This window comes from Bactrocera neohumeralis, chromosome 5 (assembly GCF_024586455.1).
Source record: "Bactrocera neohumeralis isolate Rockhampton chromosome 5, APGP_CSIRO_Bneo_wtdbg2-racon-allhic-juicebox.fasta_v2, whole genome shotgun sequence".
NCBI classification, from domain to species: Eukaryota; Metazoa; Arthropoda; class Insecta; order Diptera; family Tephritidae; genus Bactrocera; species Bactrocera neohumeralis.
The window spans coordinates 69030293-69053014 of record NC_065922.1 but is presented as its reverse complement, the minus strand read 5'-3'; the positions used below and the strand labels follow the sequence as shown (position 1 = coordinate 69053014).

General features: G+C 31.9%; 1 protein-coding gene across 2 annotated transcripts in view; it reads left to right on the top strand.

Moving 5' to 3' along the window:
* Nucleotides 1–9662: 9662 nt before the first annotated feature.
* The window catches only part of LOC126760449 (ras GTPase-activating protein raskol), a 77152-nt gene continuing 64092 nt past the window's right edge, over nucleotides 9663–22722 (top strand). The window contains exon 1 of one of the 2 annotated variants that reach the window (XM_050476084.1): nucleotides 9663–12405. In XM_050476084.1, coding sequence (XP_050332041.1) covers nucleotides 10023–12405 — 2383 coding nt within the window. In that variant the 5' untranslated portion in view covers nucleotides 9663–10022. The remainder of the gene's footprint in view (nucleotides 12406–22722) is intronic. The other variant, XM_050476086.1, reaches the window with a different exon arrangement.

The window sequence follows — 22722 nt, the reverse complement described above, 5'->3', positions numbered from 1 at the left end:
TGCTGTAATGCGCTGCACGGCCGCATACCCAATGCGGGCCTGGCGTATTTTTAGCACGTAGCGCGCGTGTATGGTTGTGTGTACTATAGTAAGTACGCACCTCGTTGAATGCAACATATTTTCCCTGTCAATGCTGCGCCTTTATTTATTTTTAAAATACAGCTTTGCGCTCATTTTTTGCCTCCTTTTATATTTTTGCAATTTTTTTTGCAAATTTTTCCCTTTTGATTGCACTGCATACTTGTTACTATATATGTAAGTACATATGAATGTATGTGTGTGTTGGCTGCTTACTTTTAGGGTTGAAATTGGCATTAAATGCGGTCGCAGCTTGGCACTGCAATTGCAGTTGGCAGTTAATAGGTATCAGTGGCCGAGGGAATTATAAAGGTGATTATATTTACCAGTTAGCCCTTGGACTAACAGTGCAAAAAACTGTTGTAGACGTGTATAGTTGCATAACGCATAAGTAAAATGGGTTTAGCCAAAGGCAATCTAAGCCTTTATGCACTATACCGGATTAAATTCATAAAACAAACCGTACTGAATTATGTAATATGGTACCGAAATTTTTTTTTCAATTCATGTTGACTATAAACAGATTTATTGCTGTAGTGTATTAAAATATATTATGATATTCGAAAATTTCGGGATCCCGAAAAATTCATTTCTTGTTTTCGGGATTTTACATTTTGAGAAAAAATTTAATTTAAAATGTATTATGATATTCGAAATTTTCGGGATCCCGAAAAATTCAATTCGGGGTCCCGAAATTTTTTTAAATCAAGGAAGGATATAAATAATATTTGGTGTTACAGTGCATTCAAAATGTTTTCACTACCGGGATCGCGCAACTGTAATGTCAACTTTTCGGGATCGCGAAATTTTTCGTTACTATATAGAAGGTACATATACCACACGATTTCTGTATTATGAAGGCATTCTTTTGAAACTAAGCAGAGTTCGATATATTCAAATCTGGCTTTATTTTCCTATAGTAGAATTTAATTTGGTCCTCATTTGAGATCCTAGGAACTTCCACTGGGATTTTCTTAATGCGTTAATAACCATTGTAATGAGCAGATGATATGTCTATATTACTTATTAATATACTTCTCAATTACATAAACCTTCTGAAAAAACCCAGAGTTTGACAATTTTCAGTATTTAGCTTAAATGACAGTTCCAAAACAGTCTTTCTTGCCTGCGGTGGGATTTATGTACATATGTACAATAGTTTGGTCTTTGTTGGGGAACCTTTACTAACTCTTTCTTGAAGATCATAGTAATAAGAAGTTTTAGTTTTGTGATGAATTAAAAATATTATAAGAAACGGGATCCCGATTTTTTTTTCACGATTTCGGGATCCCGAAAATTTTTAAAGAAGAACGTTGTTTTCACATTACTTGTCGCGGTGAATCCAAAATTAGTAACATATTCGGGATCCGGAAAAATTTCTTTCGCATTTTCGGGATCCCGAAAGTTTTTGAAAAATAACGACATCTTCTCAAACTTCTAGATTACATATACTGCCAGCATACGCAATTTTCAAAAGTTTTCCTCTAATGTTACACCTTATTTTTTGTATATAAAACCCGTCTTGTGGGTAAAAGATTCAATATGGCGTACTTGTTCAGCGAACTCAGTTCAAAATAAGAGAGGAGTTTTTTACATAACATCTGCTTTTCACTTTCGAATGTTAACAAAGATTAAAGTGGGAGTGACTGTCAAGCGCGAGTTCTGTGCGAAGATCGCAGCGATCTCAATGGTTTTATTGAGCTCTAGTAAGCCCTTCTGCATTGAAATGAAGGAATCACATCACTTCCAGCTCTACTAAGCCTATTGTGCGCAAGGAGTGCGCGAATCATTGAGCTATGCAGCCATTCATAGAAACTAACAAAAATAATCCGCTTTACTTAGTCTCATTACATAACTCGCCTGTATACACGTTACATAAGCCCATGCATCACTGCATATCAACTATCCCTATTATGTTCGGATATGTTATCTCAGCGCGCGATCGCCACCCAGTGCGACACGCTGCATGCGTCAACAGGATCAAGCGGCGCATCAGGATGCAGTTGTAGTGAGTGTTGTTAGCACGGCCTACAGAAGTAGAGGAAGCGCATATTATTGCTTTAGTAGTTTATTGGTTTCCCCTTTCGGTCATTCTATTTTTTTATTTTTAATTTTTGAAAATTTAATAATTTTCTCTTGCCCTAACAAAGACAAGTAGGGAGGGTTGGTTTTAAATTCCGCTCATTTGCATAGCGCGATTACTTATATACTATTTTTTATGTATGCACATAGGTATATATAGAAAGGGCAGCTGAATTGTTTTTTTTTATTCATTATTATTATAGTTTTTTTTTTTTTTTTTGATAAGGCAACAATACTTTTTTCCAAAGATGTAATTTGGTCGCAGTTGAGTTATTTTTGCGGTGTAGAAAACTAAAATTAATGTAGATAATTATGTGTCTTTATATAAGCGATATCATTTGCATATAATATACCACAACCATTTTCTATATTCTATATACTTACACACTCACATACATCATACATATGCCACACAGCAGGAAATATCAAAAAACTGCCAAATCTACTTGCAAATTATCGTGAAATAATTTTATTTTTATTTTCGGTTTTATTAAAACACATGATATAACATATATGTATGTATATTAGGGTGGGTCAAAAAAAATAATATTTTTAGCTTGGTACACTGAAAAATAAAGCTTTAGACATCTCTACGAAAATCCGTCCGAGTATGAGCTCTTAATTGTAACGGGAATTTCCTTATTGTCAGATAACAAAAATTCATATCTTCCTACCAACTGCTGTTCATAGTTTTTGTAGGAAATTGTGTATGTCCTCTTACAATTTTTTCGTAACCAAGCAAAAAACTGGTGTTTTTGGCCCACCCTAATATATATACTTATAAAAAAAGAATAAAATGTTGAGTACAGTACAAATTGCTGACCTCAAAAGCCTATATTCGTTTTATTTCTTCTTGTTTTATAAGTCACATCGTTACCCTATTTAATCTATGGTTCCTGCACTAAAGCCACGCGATCTTACTTTTGCAGAGGTTCACTTGGAGTACCCTCAGCTCTTGGTTTCTTGGGTTCTTTCTCCACCTCCAAATCCTGTAGGACAAGTGAAGTAGCCATGATCTTTTCTATGCCAATATCCTTTTCTACTTCACCCGTCTCTAAAGTGTTTTTGTTTTCGTCCGTGGGGTGGCGCTTCTTGAGACGTGGAACACGTTTTCAACGACCCACACCATCTTCTCGAATATCCTCTGTCGTCTTATTGCTTATTGATCTGCAGGATGTAGCTTTGGCTTCCATCTTCGTTAAACGTTTCGCTACACTTAACACCCTCCAGTATCTAGTTGTCACGTCCGGTTTCTGTCGTTGTAGCAGCCGCAGAGCATGTACCAGGTCCACCACGCGAGGTATGGTTACCTTCGCTTTGGACACCGATGAAATACTGCTGCGCAGGTTTCGAAGCGTTCTGACCAAATTTTGACTTTGCTAAACCATCTTGCTTCATTAAATGACGACGTGGGTGCGTTTGCGTCCTCGAGAATATGGGTTTTAATAGCTCAATACCTACTTTTTTCCACCGCTCCTGCGACATCTGTCACAGCGGGTTACTACGCTCATTACCCAATCTCAGTGCTTAGCGCCGCTGCTTTGTACGTTGTTGGTTTGTCGTCCGTGTGCTTAACGTTCAGCTTATCGGACGTTTGTGCACCTACGCTTTTTCGAGGGTGCGATCGGTTCGCTTTCTGTCGAAGGCTGCCTCTTTTCAGCAATGTACAGGTCCACTTCACGAGCATGGCCTCCCCTTCCTTAAGGTTTGACTTGAGCGCTCGAGTTGGCTACATATCCCGATCGTCACCTTATATCGAGTCGAGCTTTGGCTTCTTCTGCGGCCCTCTATTATTGTCAGAACTGAAACCATCAGTCACCTACTTAAGAGAGCCTAGAAGCTCTTTCTTTTTTTCCTCGTTTAAGCTCGCTGCGCTTTCTTGTCCGAGTCTTTATGCATAGCTGACTTGGGAGTAGTTCTACAAGCACCACAACATACTACCGTTGTAGTGGAGGTGTGGTCGCTGGCGACACAGCTTGACTAATCACGGTGTCGGAGATTACGTTGTCTTCCATCATCGTTTGGACTCAGCTTCTCAGGGGTCTGGACCTCATTAATAACTGCTGTTGCATTACTTTATCCACCTTCTGCTGAAGTTGCTTATAAAGTATTCCGCCATAAGGTGATGAATGGGAAAATACACCAGCATTCGCTGGATGTCGCCTGACTTTAATGTCATGACTCAGCCAGCCCAGAAACAGCTTGATATTACAAGAAGCAATGCCAGTCGAAACCCGCGCGGAGGGTACATTTAATAGAATTTTTGTTGTTAAAGTTTTAAAATACAGTTTTATTAAGAAGATATTATGGACAAAGTACACTTAATAAAAAATTTAATAATATTTTGAAATTTGGTACTTAAAAAATATAAATTTTTTTCAATAAATTTATAAGGAAAAAACCCACGAGCAGAAAATAAAATTCTTTAAACCTTAACATTTGCGATGTTTGCAAGAAAACGAAAAAAATTGTATTAATTTATTTATTTTAAATTTTTTTATTATTGTTTTTATATACATACCTAGTATATATGTACGTATTTACATACATATGTGTAATATGTATTGTTGTATTTATTTCTTCTATAACAACAGTAATTATATAATTACTACCTGCCAACAATTTATCATAAAAAATATTTTTCAAATCGCACAAAAATTTAAAAATTGCTATCATAAGCGGTAATGATCAATCATGTGAAGCTACTTGATCGCACATTTTGCGCTTACAGCACCACTTTACAATACACAATACATACATAATTTCAAAATAACATTTCTTCATACGAAATGTATGGGATACATACAGAAAATACTTACAAAACAACTACAAAAATATTTTCACAACCAACAGCAAACTCAACTCCAGCGTAGTAAAAGATACAGAATTAAAGCAACAAAAAAATAAATAAAATTCATGTAATATAAGAAAAATGCATAACAGTGAACAAGAATAAATTAGAGACCATAACAAAACCATGGAAACAAGAAAAAAAAACACTCGAAATACAGGCATACAAACCAACACACCTATAAACATATCCAATAGCCAATATTTACTCATTAAGAAGGCAATAACTCAAAAGTGCCGTTCTCGTAGTGAAGAGCGCAGCGAGTGATATTGAGCGCGCTCAATTGAGCACGACTTTTGTGACTCGGAAAAATAATAACAAAGCCATTGGAAGTTGTGCTGTGTTGCTGCGGTTTACACGTATCTACCTTTTGCTGTGTGTTTATGCCGCAAAACCGGATTTTTCGAAATACAAACGTAGTAATTTGTTTTTTATAGTTGTTTTTCAAGAAATTTTTCATTTCTTCAAAATGAGCGCTACCATGCTTGCAGTAGAACGATGAATTTTTAGCTACTAGCTGTAAAGTGTATTTTGCTAAGGTGTTGCCACTTATTACAAATAAGAAATATAGTGAAATTCCTCATAAACGGACCGGCGCAGTGTTTTTGTCCACCTAAGGGAGCTGTTCACATATGCGTATGTGACAAAAACATGTATTTAAATTATATTCTTAGATTCTGTAGCTGCAACCCAGAACTATATTTATATTGAACTAATAAATGCGATCCAATGTCAGCCAGTAGTGAATGAATGACAATTATCCCATTAATTTCCGTTGAATCACCTCGCACAAGACGGCACCAGCGCAAGACAATTTGTTTGCTGTGATCATTTTACGTATTATTCTTAAAAAAAAGTGTCACAAAACAACAGAAATTAATAAGAATTTAAAAAAGTGAAAACTATAACTTTTACATAATTTTCTTGACAAGTTTTATGAAATCTTGTCCATTTATCAGAGATAATTTGAAAGAAATATTATCAAAATAGTGCCCGTGCCCGGTTATAGGAATTGATTTTGTATGAAAATAATGATACATTGTCAACAGAGTATTATTTCTTCTTCTTGATATTTTTAAAATAAATTCCAACACTAAATCGACTCACATAATATTGACTCACGACAACTAATCCAAAAAAAAATATACACTATGTAGATATATATTTTTTACTCTATATACATACAGGTTCAGTTTAACATTAATATCTGCCAATCAGCTGATTTCCGTCATCTCTTCTAATAAGAAGAATTGAGATCCAAAATGATGTAGTCTTGTTGCTCACCGGTTTAGAATCAATGAAGGCGAAAAATCGCATCAAACATCGGTCATATCGAAATTTCAGCTCTCATTAACTTTTAAAATCTGTTAGATATTCAATAATACTCAAGATTGCAATCAACTCATAGACAAAACAAAAAAGATTTTAACTCCCTGCCCGCAAATTGTTTTAGAACAAAGTTTGTTTTGTGTGCTTATGTCAGAAAGCCAGAGAAATCGTAAACGATCTCTATAGGAAAAATACATTTCTATATAATTGTTTATAAAAACTACTCCTGCGGTCTACGAATCGGAGAACCTACTTCATATGTAGGCAAATGTATCGTTTCACCTCTAAGCCAACCATCTTACCATCCCAAGTGTCATATGGTGTTTTGTGGTTCGTACTGAAACCTTTTAGAAATCGCAGAAACACCATTTAAATTTGATTTTCGTAAAAAAAACGTTTCTTAAACAATTATTTAAAACCTTCCCGAATAGTGCTCATCTGAAGCTGACTTTATATACATATGTTTCAACAATTTGAAGACTATTCTCGAAGAATGTGCTCACAGAAAATGCTTGTACCGATTCTATAATATTTTTGTCGATATTTTTGCAAGAGAAATAATGTGGGCTTATCTAACAATTCTTATAATTACGGCTGAAGATTGCTTTACCTGAGAGTTTTTACTTCGTTTTTACATCTTATAGGCATTTATTCAGAGTCATAGTTCTACCGCTAAATGAAGCTCCGGTTATAAAAATAATATTTTTCATCTATCAACTTAAAACAAGTTGACTTTCTTAGCCGAACGGTTCTTTCTATTACCGTTATTTTTTATTAATTTTCTCTGTAAATTTGTTATATGAATCACTCTAAATTGATTTGCTATCGCAGATTTGTCACTCCTATTTACAATCTATATTTTTAAAACATTTATTTCATAATAAAAATTAGAGTTAAGTTCATTGAAACCTTGATATACCTCGTCAATATAACATTACGACTCCAACCAATTGGGCAACGCAGACTGGAAGCGCTATTGGAAACAAATTTACTCAGAAGAGTTTGTGCCAACGATCGAGCTAATGAGCGACAAACTCTCCCGAGTGCAGTTGTCTACGCAGTCAACTCAAAAACTGCACAACTTCCGATGGCTGCTGCTTCACTATTTTCTCGACTGCTCAGTTCGCAGCTCGTGCACTCACTGCATGGAATTCTGGATATCGAATAGTCAGTTGAGTGTGAGACGGTGTTAAGATCAAATGTGAGTGTAATAGGAGACGGTTCAAATAGAAATTAAATATAAACGCGCATAATTCTTTGAATATAAAATTGTGTAATAATATTTAAATTTACGATAAAAATTATAAAACAGTTAATTGATTGTAATAATTGTTTAAATAAAAGAAATATCAAAGGAGAAAATAGCGTTTACCGCTTTAAAGTGCAGTTTAGTGCGCAGGAAAGCTGAGCAAGTTAGCTGTATACTCTGTTTTCTGCTTTGTGCCCTTTTCAATCCATTCGCTTGCTGTGTGCAGCTTATGAAAATGTGATAAGAAAAAAAGAAATAAAATTCAAAAAGTGTGGAGTAAACGTAAAACGTGTTTGGAATTTCTCGCTAACAACAAAAACAAAAGCGTATAAAGTGTATAGTGGAAAACCAAAGATAAAACATTAAGAATAAAATATTGAAATTGATGTGCGATAAATTAGCCAAAGCGAAAATAAGCACATAAACTACCAGGAAATGCAGTAAAATGTAAGTTTAGATTGCAAAAGTGCAACGAAGAAGTGTTTAAAAACAGCAAAAATAGTAGAAGTACAAACAAAGAGGGCGCTGTGGAAGCCAGTTGCAGGCGTAAGAACAAATATGAAGCCAATTGCAGAGAATTGGTGTGGAAATTAAGGAATTTGAGGATATGTGATACTGTCATATGTGTTAAAATTAAGAATTTCGGGAGTTTTAACCGCTGAGAAAACAGAAAGGAAGTGAAAAGTGTAAAAACAAAGCGCACAAAAAAAAAAAACGAAATTAAAAAAGAAAAAGTAAAAATCAACAAAACAAATAATTTAAAAAAACCTTAAAAAATACAAAGAACGTACAATTTTTGTACAAGAATATTGTTTTCATAAAATTAAAAAAATAATAATAATAAAAATAAAAAACAAAATTGCCCAAATTTTCAAATATTCAAATATTCTTAAAAAAAACTTAAAAATATATATAAACGTAAAGTAATTTTCATATAAGTACATACATATACAATTTTCATAAAATAAAAAAAAAATAATTTTAAAAAATTTTAAAAAACATAAAATTTTAAATTAGAAACAAAAGTTTACATTAAAAAATTTGTACTTTATAGTTTTCATAAAAAAATAAATATTTATTTAGGTTATTCTAAAATCTTTTTGTAATAAAAAACATAATAATAACTAATAAACAATAAAAATTTCTAAAGTGTGTATTAATTAAACAATAAGCGTAATTTGGAAATTTTGGTTACTATTGTATTTAATTTGAGTATAAAATAAAAAGTACGCATTTCTTATTATATTTTATTATTATTTCAATAATTCACGTTATTCTTTGGAAAATAAAAATAAAATAACACAATAACTGTAAAAAATAATAGTAAAAGATAAAAATAATAATAATTTGAAGAGTGAAGATTTCTTAACTTCTTTCTTATTATTTCATTTAAATAATTGATAGTATTTTGTAAAAACTAAAATAAAATTACGGAAAAAAATTAAAAAAAAAATAAAATAAATGACAATAAAAAAATTAAAAATAATACTTTGAAGTGCTTCACATTTTAAGAAAAAAGAATCAGTGTAAAATTAATAAAAAGAAATGAAGATTTCTTGACTTCTTTCTTATTATTTTACTTTAATAATTGAAAAATAAAATAAAATAAAATTACAAGAACAAAAAAAAAATAAATTAAAAAAAATAAGATAATGATTTGAAGTGCTTAACATTTTAGGAATGAAAAATAAGTGTAAAATTAATAAAAGGGAATAAAGTTTTCGTACCATCATTCTTATTACTTTACTTGAAGGCATTTTTTTTTTAATAAAACAAATTTACAAGAAAAAATTTTAATAAGAAAGTAAATTAAATAATAATTTACTATTCTTTTTTGATAATTTAGGCAACTTTGTTATAAAAATCTAAAAATTAAATAAAAAAATAGTTTTTGCAAATCCCTAATTTACATATTTTTCCAGATAAGAAAGAAAAACAAAAAATTGGAATTAATCCCGCAGAGAAAACAAAAAAATTACACATTATATTCCAAAAAAATATATAAATTTTTGGAATTTCAAATTTTTAGATATTTAAAAACACATGTTTGTGCTTGAAATCCAAAAAGTTGCAGTGTTTTTAATATATTTTTGAAGATAAAAAAAAATATTAAACAAAAATAAATTAGTACAAAGTAAAATAACCAGCACAGTGTATTTCTTATTCAATTTGAATATTTTTAAACCAAAAACAACAATATTTGTGATCATTTGCCATTTGTACTGTTGTTATAATTATTTAAAAAATATAATAATTAATTGAAGTCGCTAAACCAGCTGCCACTCAACAGTCTTTTACCCCATAAACGCACCTTTTCCAACGCCAAAGCGCATATTTACGCACATAATCAAGCATGACTGCGCTCTGTCATAGCCATAAACGCACTTAACCCACAACACTGCACACGAACAATAACCAAAAAGTGCCACAAAAATGTTGCAAGCCATTGAAACAACACCACAAAAATTCAACAACAACAATAACAATACAAATACATTGCATAGTACGCCAGCGAGCGTCAGCAAGGCGCACGCCACACCCCCAACTGCCACAGCAGTAACAACAAATAACCAAAGTCAAAGCGCTAACGCTGAGGAGAAGCAACAACGGCGTCGCTCGACATTCTACGTACCGCTTGTCATTGAGGACGACGACGATCACAACGAGCCGACCTCAAGGCAGTCAAACGACTTGCCGGCGAGTAGTAACAGTTTAGTGCATGCAGATACCAGCAGTCTAGGCGGACAGTCGAGCGCCTCCAATACAAGCACGAGCACAGCGCCGGAACGTAAGAGCGTATCGAGTTGTAGCGGTAGCGCTAGCGGCAGTGGCAGCAGAAGCAAAGCTGAAAAGAATAGTAATAACAATAATTTGAAGAAGTCGACCTCGTTGAAGAACGCAAGCGCGACATCGAAGGTGGCGGCACTGCTCTTCGAACGCACCAACAGTACTTTGGGTTTCGGTGCCAGTGGTAGCAACTGCAGTAGCGCCGGTAGTGGGGTAGTGAAGCGCAACAGTGCGAAGAAAATGTCACCACCCTGTGGCTTCAATTGGACAATCAGCGGTACCACCGTCGATACAGATTTGGAAGAGGACAGTGATGCGCCGGAATCGATAACCGCGTCTGAGGTCACCAAAAACACCGGCAAAGAGAAATTAAAGCTGAGTCGTTTAACGCAAAAGTCCGAAAAACGACACAGCACGAGCAGTAAAAGCTCTCTAAATAGCAATGCTACAACCGCATCGTTGCCGAGCAGCAAGGCAATGCAAAAAGCAAGCGTGAATGCCAAGACCAAACGATATGGTATCGTGTTAAATGGCATAAGTTTGGACGACGAGCAATTACAAATCGCACAGCCGACGCACGCAAGCAACAAGTCGACGCCAACGAAAACACAAAGCAATTTAGTCGAGTTCAATGAGGACGATATCGTGCTGGCGACCCCCAACAAACAGGCGCGCAGTTCGAGAATACAGCCAACGCCCGGCAAACCGGCGACGAGCAGCGTTAATAAAAATATTAATAATAACAGTAATAGTGCGCGCACAACAAAACTTGGTAGGCGTGCGGACAACTGGCGTAACATAGATGCGCACGATTCTGATATTGATGTTGTTGACGACGAATCGTTACCGCATTCGGATATGGATACCGATGACAATCGTAACGATGGCGACAACGACGACGACGACGATGATTCAGAGATAAGCCGCATACAAACGAACACATCGACGCCGATCAAAATGATGAAATCACGTTCGCGAACGAATATCTTATCGGTACCGAGTGTGGAACAGCACAACCTATTGAGCGTAGCCGCAGCTGCTGTCAAACCCAATGCAAACGCCACACCGCTGTTATTGCGCGCCAAGTCCAAAACGCTCCCACAAAATTTATCCCCCTCAGTTGTATTACAACAGTCGGAGGCATTGTTTGACGAGTGCAGTACGAGTGGTACGTGTCAAACGAAAACTACAAAAACGACGGGTGGTGGCGCGGTCGGTACGAACACCTCGCGTACTGCACGCCTAATCGGTCCGTTAACTAAGGTACATCATAATTTATTTGGTGGTAGTGTTGCCAGTCATATAGGCGCTAGTGCTACAACAAACAACAACGTTAGCGGCGCTGTCAAGATCAAAGATGCCAACAAGCTAGCGCACAGTGCGTCTACATCGCTGATTACACAAACATTTCCACCCAAACATTTATTTTTGCTCAAGTCCACGTCAAAGTTGCCCACTAGCAATACGAGCTCTGCATCAACGAGCCTGGAACATAGCAAATCGAAGGCAACGAAAAGTTTCAGTTCGGATACATCGATTACCTCACCACCAAACGCGAGTGTTATACAAACGCAAACGGTGACGTCACCGCCAAAGAAATCGTTGAGTTTTATACGTCGCGCTCATTCAACGAAATTGTCGCGTAATAATTCGCTACTCAAATCGATCGCCAGTCAACATCAACAGAATATACAACAGTCGTCATCGTCGTCGTCAGCTAATATGGCCGGTAATTGGATAGTGGACTGCTCGGGCAGTTGGGGTAAGGACTTCTATTTGAATTATGATGTGTGTCCGTTAGCGCTGGACGAGCTCGAATCGTACTTTCGTTCGGAACGTTGTACGGCCTTAATACGCGAACGGTTTAAAATATTGGATGTACCATTGAACTGCTCGGCAGCTGATGAATCGCATCATCATCAGCAACAACAGGATAGCTCGTTGCGTGAGCTCGACACCAGCTGTAGTAGTCAGCAGCTCCTGAGAGTGCCCGGCACAACGCAAGACGATGATGCAGGACATCATTCAGGTGAGTTTAAGTGAAAGGAGTGAAAAAAGTAGCGAAGTTATTGCACGTTTTTGATCATGAAAGGAGCAGAACCAAAGCTCTTCAGTAAAGTTAAAAGCTCTTGAGATATTACCGTTAATGGGTAAATCTCCCGGCTCGACTTTAAGCGTTCACTCTGCGGTTAACCTAACACATGTTTATATACTGTGGGTTCTCTTAATATCATTCATACTCTAACTGACCTATTCCTGAACTCTTAGTCTACCTACAATGGCTTTTTAACAGCCAACGCCTTCTCATAAATAGTTATCAAGGTTTAGGTTATGCTCTTACAATTGTATTTACTCTTCGTGTCCCAAACTAGCTTTCCAAAACTGTGCGGAATTTCAGGGAACCTTAATAGAGACCCTATATATGACATTATGAAAAATTTGTGTTAAACGTGGTGATCTTCAGCAAGGAGCTATCTGTGAAGACTCTCCGAAATGAAGCAAGTCTTGATGGTTCAGCGATCTATTGTTTATATCATTCGATGTGTGGTTTCGAAAATTTTGTCTTGTTTTAGTTTTCAAGGTAATACTTACAAGCCCAAAACAGTTATCTATCAACTTATAAACGCTTATCAAGCGACGCCATAAATAGTACTACAACAAATCATATCAACACCCAAAAAGTACCCGCCGACGGGCGAAACAACAACACGAAAAGCTGTATCGATAGAAATATGAAAAATAAAAACCGAAAACCACGCCAATAAAGAACAGAAAAAATAAAAGAAAAGCACAAATAAGTAGAAATATTAAACCAAATGACAAACGCGACGCCAGTGCAACCGTAGCCGACATGTATAACAGGCGCTGTCGGCTCGTTAGGAGCCATCGCACATGTACGCTTATCTATGTTACGGCGGATGGTCTGACAGTGACACAAAAACAGTAAAATGATTGATTAGCCAAAACAAATTAAACGTAATTACGCGGCCTAAGGCGCAACGTAAGCGCCGAACTGCAGAAATGTGATAACGGACAAAGCAGGGTTTGTTTCATAAAGGCGTCTATTGCCTTCTGTTTGGGAATGAGAATTTTTTTATAGGAGGCACCGTGTACGAGTACTAATATGGCTCTCGGAAGATCAGGCGAAATTTGAGAAAATGTGGAATATTCAAATAAACAATCCTAAAAATCGGCGCCACTTTTGCTTAATAAACTTTTGCTGCTGGAAAAATATTATTCTGCAATTTTTATGTCTGTAAGCCTTTTTGCTTTATCGATATCAATGCTTTCTATTGTTTACTTTTCAATGATAAGATAAGTTGCTTGTTGCTGCGTCTTTTAGAACTTATTTGCCTGCGTAATATTCGTAATCTAAATGCGAAAATGTGCTGATTACATGGTTTTATATTTGAGTGGTTTTTAAGCTTTAAAATTTTTTCAAGGAATCCAATGACGAAGAATTTGAGGTAGTCTTTTGCCTTTATTATAAACTCAAAATGTATTAAATGCTTACTAACCGCCAAAATATAAATCTTAAACTAAATAATAATCCATTAGTTCGGTTCGGAAATGAAAATTTATCAGATTTATATGGAAAGTTTTCAAAGTATTTTGTGTTTTTTAAGCATCAACATCATTTCTAACCTCAAATTTGACAGTCCCGAAATGCAATACTGGAACTTAAATTAAAAAAACTCCTAATGTTACAGTTTAAGACAGTTGTAAAAATAAATTTTCAGAGTTAATATGAAATCAACATTTTTCTAACCTAAAATCTTTCAATTCCGAAATAAAAAGAAGTCTTTCGGTTCCGAAAAAAATCATATATCAAGATTTTCTACAGGCAAATTAAGCTAGAAATTTATGCATATAAATATTTTCTAAACTCAAAACCACTGGTCCCGAAAATAAACTACCAATCCCGAAATGCCAAAAGCCTTAAAACTTTATTTTTTGACAAACACTTTTTAATTTTTCTCATTTATAAATGTATATAGTTGTACTTATGCCATTATTTCAACTAACTTCAGATATATCAGGGTCGCATTTAGTATTTTGCCATTCAAATCTTTTGTATTGCCACACTTCCGTGAATTTGCTCAACTCTTTCACTTAATTAACCATAACTATATAGTTAGTATTATATTATATAGTATGTTATTGTTGTTGCGTATGTATGTCAGGAAAATAATGATAAATGCAGTGTCATAATGCGATTACTTCACATGGCTATTGCCACCTGCGCCGCTTTATACGGTTCATTTCGATTACGAAAATCTTAACTCAAAGTGAAAAAATAGTTTTGTTTAACTTTTAAGCCGCTTTTCGCTTGCACATATGCAGACAGTTTTTAGTTGCTCTTATGTTTTTCAATTGCCTTTCAATGGTGCTGCCTTTCAACTTTGGAAAAGGTGTTAAAATAACAATAATAGAATATAACGAAATCCAATTAAGTTCACGTCATTGTCGTAGGCAGCCCTCAAATTGACTGTCTGATGTGTACGAAAGGTTTAATAATGGAATTGTTGTTATAAAAACATTAATGAAAAATTTTTATTAGCGCCTGTTAACTGTTGCTACTGTTGTTTTCAACATATTTCGCATTTTTTTGCTTTATAACTTAATTTGAAATTTCGGGTCAGACAAATAAATTTTTCGGGATCCCGAAAATTTTTCAGACACTTTGGAGAATTAATTGTATTTATACAAAATATTTGTTAAAAAATAACAATTGGAGTTTCGGGATGCCGAAAGTTGAGAAATTCGGGATTTGACTACATCACATGTTAATACATATAATTCTGTATAGGGAAACTCTTCACTAGCTTTCTTTAATGTGCATTATAAAACAGCTTTTTCTCTAGTATTAAAACTTAATTTCAAATTTCGGGACTGATGAATTAATTTTTCGAGATCCCGTTTTTTTTGTATTACATTTGTATATATAAATATGTTTATTATAAACTTTTTCAAAAAATAGCAAATAGATTTTCGGGTTCCCGAAATTCGGGATTTTGACTGCAGTTTATACATTATAAATATGTATAATACAACTCTTCACTAGCTTTCTTTAACGTGCATTATAAAAGAGGCTGTAGTTTTAGTACCTAATTTGAAGTTTTGGACTAATGAATAAATTTTTCGGGATCCCGATTTTTTTGTATTGCATTTGTGTATTTTAATATGTTCATTATAAACTTTTTCAAAAAATAGCAAGTAGATTTTCGGGATCCCGAAATTCGGGATTTTGACTGCATTATAACTATGAATAATACAACTCTTCACTAGCTTTCAGTTAGGCGCATTATAAAACAGACTTTGCTGTAATATTAGAACGCAATTAACGAATAATTTTATTTATTAAGCATTGCTGTTTTTTTTTAAAAGAAGTTATTCGTTGAGAAGGTATTACGTCAGAAACCTGAAAAAACTACGAAAGCCTTACTAATTAGAAACTTTGATTAATTGCATTACTACAGTGGAGAAGAGCACGTAATACTTAATATGTGAAAATTGTAGAATAATAAGTTGTAATTGTATTTGTAACGTGTTGCGGCATTTAAATGTGCATTTTATTTATTTTTTTATAGATTATTATATTGTTGTATTTGTTATCGATAAAAAATATTCGTAATGCCTGTAGGTGCTTACTTAACATTGCTCTACATTATTGTGTAGGTTCTGTACAAGCATTTGTATTTCACCGTTACTTATCGGGTAATTTAAAAAAATATAAATTTTTTTATTTTAGTGATATAAAAATATATTAATATCAAAATATTAATATAAAATATTTTAGTTTATTCACTTCTTAATTCTTCCTACAGTATCCGTAAATATTTCTTTACATATAAAAAATATTAAATAATCAAAAAACATCACACTGCACACACATAATAATGATTCATCAAACAACTCGTTTGCTAATACTAACGGTGATTAACTGGAGACTGTCAAAAGAATGCACATACATATATTGTAGAAGTATACATACATATGTAAATAACTGTGTGAATGAAAACAAAACATGTCTGACCAGATACAATCTAAAAAGTATAAAAATATTTGCTTAGGAATCGTGTGTGATGTTAAATAAAACCTGTTTGCAACAATAACAATGCTAATTTGCTTGCTTTAATGTGTGCTTAAGTAATAACTAAACAAAAGACTGCACATGCTTAGCGGCTTTGATGAAAATATAAATAAAAAAAAAGAGAATTGTTTGAAATGTCTAATATTGAATAAAACATTATAGAAAACTCTAAAAATGAATGTAGAATATAAAAAAAAGTAAAAAAATAAAAATGAAACAATAAATATAAAAAATAAAAAATATAAATATAATATAATAAAATAAAATAAAAAATTAAAATTAAAAATAAAAACGTTAAAAAATATTGAACAATATTTTGAAATAAAAAAAAAATATTATTAAGTAATAAATAAATAAGAAAAAATAAACGACGGAAAATCAAATAATTAAAAACTAAATAAAAAATGGTTAAAAAAATATAGAATACTCTAAAAATTAATGTAGAATATAAAAAAATAAAAATAAAAAAAATGAAATATAAAATATAAAAAATAAAAAATAAAAAATATAAATATAATATAACAAAATAAAATAAAAAATTAATATTAAAAATAAAAACGTTAAAAAATATTGAACAATAATTTTAAATAAAAAAATATTATTAAATAATAAATAAATGAGTAAAAATAAACGACGGAAAATCAAATAATCAAAAATTAAATAAATACATAGTTAGAAAAATTAGAATTAAAAAAACTTAAAAAAAAAAATTAAAAAATTGTGATAAAAAAATTTAAATAAATTTTAAATAAAAATAAACAGTTTTTTTTTAATTATCATTATTATTAAAAAAATTTTGTAATTAATATAATAAAAAAATGTTTAAAAATTAAAAAACATTAATTATAATAAATTTAATTTAAAAAAATTAATAAAAATCACACAGAAAATTAAATGAAAAGTTAAAAAAACTGAAATTAAAAAAAGTTGCCATTAAATTTTTTTTATTAAATTTAAGTATTTAAAAGAAATTTTAATTTTTTCAATATTTGTTTTGCAATTAAAATAGTAAAAATAATTTAAATTATCATTATTATTAAAAAAAATTTTGTAATTAATATAATAAAAAAATGTTTAAAAATTAAAAAACATTAATTATAATAAATTTAATTTAAAAAAATGAATAAAAATCACAAAGAAAATTAAATGAAAAGTTAAAAAAACTTAAATTAAAAAAAGTTGCCATTAAATTTTTTTTATTAAATTTAAGTATTTAAAAGAAATTTTAATTTTTTCAATATTTGTTTTGCAATTAAAATAGTAAAAATAATTTTTTAAGATAAAAAAAGTAATTTTAATAAAAAAAAATACAATATTACTTTTTTAATAAAAAAAGATACTTATAAATAAAAAATATAATATAAAATAATATAAAAATAAAAAAATTGTGATAAAAAATTTAAATAAATTTTCAATAAAAATAAAAAAGTTTTTTTTTAATTATCATTATTGTTAAAAAAAATTTGTAATTATATAATAAAAAAAAATTTTTTAAAAATGAAAAAACATTAATTATAATAAATTTAATTTAAAAAAATTAATAAAAATCACAAGAAAAATTAAATGAAAAGTTAAAAAATCTTAAATTAAAAAAAGTTGCTTTTAATTTTTTTTTATTAAATTTAATTATTTAAAAATACTTTTAATTTTTTCAATATTTTTTTTGCAATGAAAGTAGTAAAAATAATTTTTTAAGATAAAAAAAGTAATTTTAATAAAAAAAGATTACAATATTACTTTTTTAATAAAAAAGATACATATAAATAAAAAATATAATATAAAATAATATAAAAATAAAAAATTCTGATAAAAAAATTTTAAATAAATTTTAAATAAAAATAAAAAGTTTTTTTTTAATTATCATTATTATTGAAAAAAAATTTTGTAATTAATATAATAAAAAAAAATGTTTAAAATTTAAAAGCCATTAATTAAAATAAATTTAATTTAAAAAAATTAATAAAAATCACAGAAAGAAAATGAAAAGTTAAAAAAACTTAAATTAAAAAAAGTTGCGATTAAATTTTTTTTATTAAATTTAATTATTTAAAAATACTTTTAATTCTTTCAATACTTTTTTTTGCAATGAAAATAGTAAAAATAATTTTTTAAGATAAAAAAAAGTAATTTTAATAAAAAAAATATTACTTTTTTTAATAAAAAAAATATACATATAAATAAAAAATATAATATAATATATGTATAAACATAATATATTATATAAAAAAATAGCTGTATATTTCTACAAGTTTATTAAAAACATCGCCCCTTTGTTATATAAAAATTAAATATAAATTATGAAATTAAGTTTAACAATTTTTTGAACACAAAACTTCTCCCAAATCGAATATCTTTAATTACAATTATTATTATTTACCTTGCTTTCGAACACCTATCGGCGCATGAACCTTAACAGTGCGCCACTTAAAATCTTGTTTTCGGCCTCAGTTGTCGGTACATGCGCGCTTAAGCCGCGGCTTATACACTTCCAGCGCCATACTTTTGCTATGACTCAGCTTAAAGTTGCGTTTGGTTTATTTACTTTTTTTGGATACTAAGAGCTAAAACGGTTATTCACTAACTTCTTTTGTCTTCTACTTTTGCTGCGCCATTTGACATACACAGACGACGCGAAAGGCATACATTTGCCCCACAGTTACTATTGTGTGTGACCCCAACTATAAGGTAGCAGGTATACCTTTACCAAACATGCATACTATGTATGTATGGGTCAGTCCGAATATTTTTAAGTGGAAATCATGGCTCATTTCATGGAATTGTGCGCATACGCAGACAGCACGCAAATAAATCAATTAAAACTGCAATTCAAAATTGATTTTTAATTGGTTTTAAATTTTTGTTTGCAAATTAGAGTTCCTTCTTAATTTTTCTAATTAAATTTTTTGTATTTTTAATCTTGCATATAATTTGTGTAAGAATGGAAAACGTTCACTGCTGTCAAAATTTCTTAATTATTGTATTTTTTGTGTTATTTATAATTTTTTTATTTATTAATTTTTTGCATTTCTTAATTTGGTTTTTATTTGCCACCAACAATTATTTTGTTTGCTCAACAATTCATGGTATTTCCCACAGCGCTGCATCCGGTTTCGGCATAATTTTTTTAGCATTCTCGCTGCCGCTTTGCGTTTCAGGCATCCGCTTTTACCATTGCCATACCTTCTTTCACCACAAAAACGCTTTAATCCACAAGCAACCAAAAATCCATAATCGGATATGGCATTTTGAAGCAAACAAAAGCCGCATTCATACAGCCGGAACAGCGTTAGAATTCTTTGAGCTGTAGTTAAATCGTACAACCAGCCTCGGATGAGAGTTAAATCGTACACCTGAGATAAATCATCGCTTACGGCCTTTGAGCATGCGGAGTAAAGGAAGTAGTGCTGATTGTTAGTTGCCTGCGGCATGTGGAAAGTGTTTTTATGTTTTATTTATTTTTAATTTTCCACTTCTCCGCCTACACATAGCCAACTGATTATGCTTGAATAATTTGTAATGGCCACCACAAGCGCAGCAGCCTTCATAGAACAGTGTTGGCTGCATGCAAAGAATGCATTTTGTAAGCATACATGCAGTTTTTACATTAATAATACCGCCGAAAACAAAATGCCTCAACTCTTTGTTTGCTACAGCCTACTTTATCAGCGCTCGCATCACTTTGTTGCTTTGCGCCGCCAAATAAATATCGTTTTTATGTGCTGCTATGTATTTCTATAGTTTTTTCTTTTTATTACATTTATTTCTGGCGCGATCCGCGCATTAGTCAGCGTGCCACACAGCTGTTGCGCACAATAAACTGCAACTTGTTGCCGCACATGTTCCAACAATTGCTGATTACTGCCCATTCAAGCGTGTGACATATCCTTTTGAGTCAGCTGTTGATATGTGCATGTGCGCGCTGAAAATGAAGAAAAAAACAAAAAAGTAACTAAGAAGAAAAATTATTCAATCAGTCAGCTTCTTAACAATATTTCTATCGAAAACAATAAGCTTTAGTTACCTGTTGCTTAGACTATACAACATTGCCCAACACTTTATTTCATTTGCCTTACCTGCTGTTCCGACGGGTCATTGGCTGCTGTGACTTGGGCATTTGTCTCATTTGCCTTTGCATTTTTTGTTAATGAGTCAGCGCAAGGATGAATTTTTGCTTGCACAAAACAATGAGGCGTAGCTAAATTGAAAGCAGCAATAAATTATTATAATTAAATATTGCATTGAAATTCCTTTTGGGGGAAATTAGTGATAAATGAGTTATGCTTTCCTTCACAGCTAAATTTTTATCTCATTGCTTAACGTGGCTTTGATTGCTTGCAGTTTTATATGTAATTAAAAATTGTTGCTATTTTCTATATTCAATTTTAACCGTCGCTACAAACATCTCTCATCAGCATTTAGTACGTCAAGCAAAATTAATTTTCTGCTGCTTTTGGCCGTTACTTTTAACTGGTATTTTGTTTTTCTATTTTTCAACGCTTATTGCATTACATTTACGCGCGCCATCATCCGTTTGCTGCATTTCGAAATTTCACCGAACATTTTCTGTACATGTAATATATGTATGTACATATATGTATGTATGTATGTATATATGTATGTATGTTTCGTCAATTTAAGTTTAATCTAAGTATGACATACATTTGTGTATACTTTCCATGCGCCTCTGCCTGCCATCACAACTGTCTGTTTATTTCCAAACGTTGCACGCATCATTAAAGTTTTGTACTCTTGCAGCACGACAGCAACATTCTGCTTGCGGTTAATGCGGAAATGCATGTTTATTGCTTGTTGCTCCGTTCATGTTAAATTGCTATAATCAGTTGTATTAAATGAGAAATTAGCTATAGTGAAAGAATTCGTTGCGCGCATATTTCGAAAACGAAAAATTAATTTATAGTAATTGAGAAGGATTTTTTTTAAACAAACATTGTTAAATAAATTTGTAAATATTTTTTTCGAACACAAAGTTGAAATGTGAAATTTGAAAATAACGCTCTTCTAGCGATATTTGATGCCTCAAATGTACTTAATTTATGTAGAATTGCTTTTAAATCTACAATTCTCTACTCTTTAGTTTTTAAAAACATTATTTTCAAAACAAAAAATAAAACATATTTAATTTTTCTCTTCATACAATATTAAATTGCTAATTAGCAAGCGTATTTTAATGCTTTTTGCGTCTTTTACCATTTTTTCCTTTTTTTTGCATCACTTCTAATGTTTCCCACTAAAAATTATCTACAATTATAATAAAATTAAGTTAACTAACATTTTCTCTCCACGTAAAGCAACGTGTGCACACATCCTTATCAGCCGGCAATTGTTTACATAAACAACCGCTGATTAACACAGTTGACGGTTATCGAATTTCGATAACTGCAACTCACTTAAGCAAAACGTAAACAATTCGTGCTTACTATATATTAAATATGAATTTGTGCTTTAATTCAGATATTTTCGTGTGTTGTGCTTATTAAACAGAGTAACTAATATTTCGCCAGCAACAAATACATACATACGTTTTAATAAAAACAGTGAATCTCAATTATAGTCTTTTATATACGGGAAAAAGTGTTTATTACTACTCGCACACACATGTTGGAAGCAATTATTTTTGCGCAAAATAATTATAATTGAACGTAAATTTGTTGTTGTTTGTGTGCTTGGTGGCTTCGAGCGCTTCCTTCTCTATGGTAAGCATATTCTTATAATTTTGTGGACTGCAAAACAAGCACAAAAATTAAAATTGCTTTTCTGCACTATTTGAGACGGCACTTGTGCAAATAAACGAGCTTTTTTTTAGTATTTAAATTAAACAAACAGTTGCTCTGTCCTTAATTAAAATTAAATCATAAAAAACCCACCCTGCCTTTTAATAAAAAAAAATTAAAATTATACGTTTCCCTACAAGACCACTTTAAATTATCAGCTTAAAGAGTGGTTCTTAAAATCGACAAAAAATACAAAAAAGTATATACACACACAAAGGCATTTAAGTGGTCACATGATAACAATACATGACAAAAGCCGTATTCAAAAACAGTTTCGAGTGTAATAACCAACCGGCGAGCAACCATCTGGTGTCAAAGCAAACAGTGACAAACAAACAATTGTGCAAATATATGCACACATACATACATATCTATGTACATGCAGTGCAAGAAGAAAGAACCAACTCTTCAGCACGCACACTCGAACTGCGCGAACCTGGGGCACATGCACACCACCTCT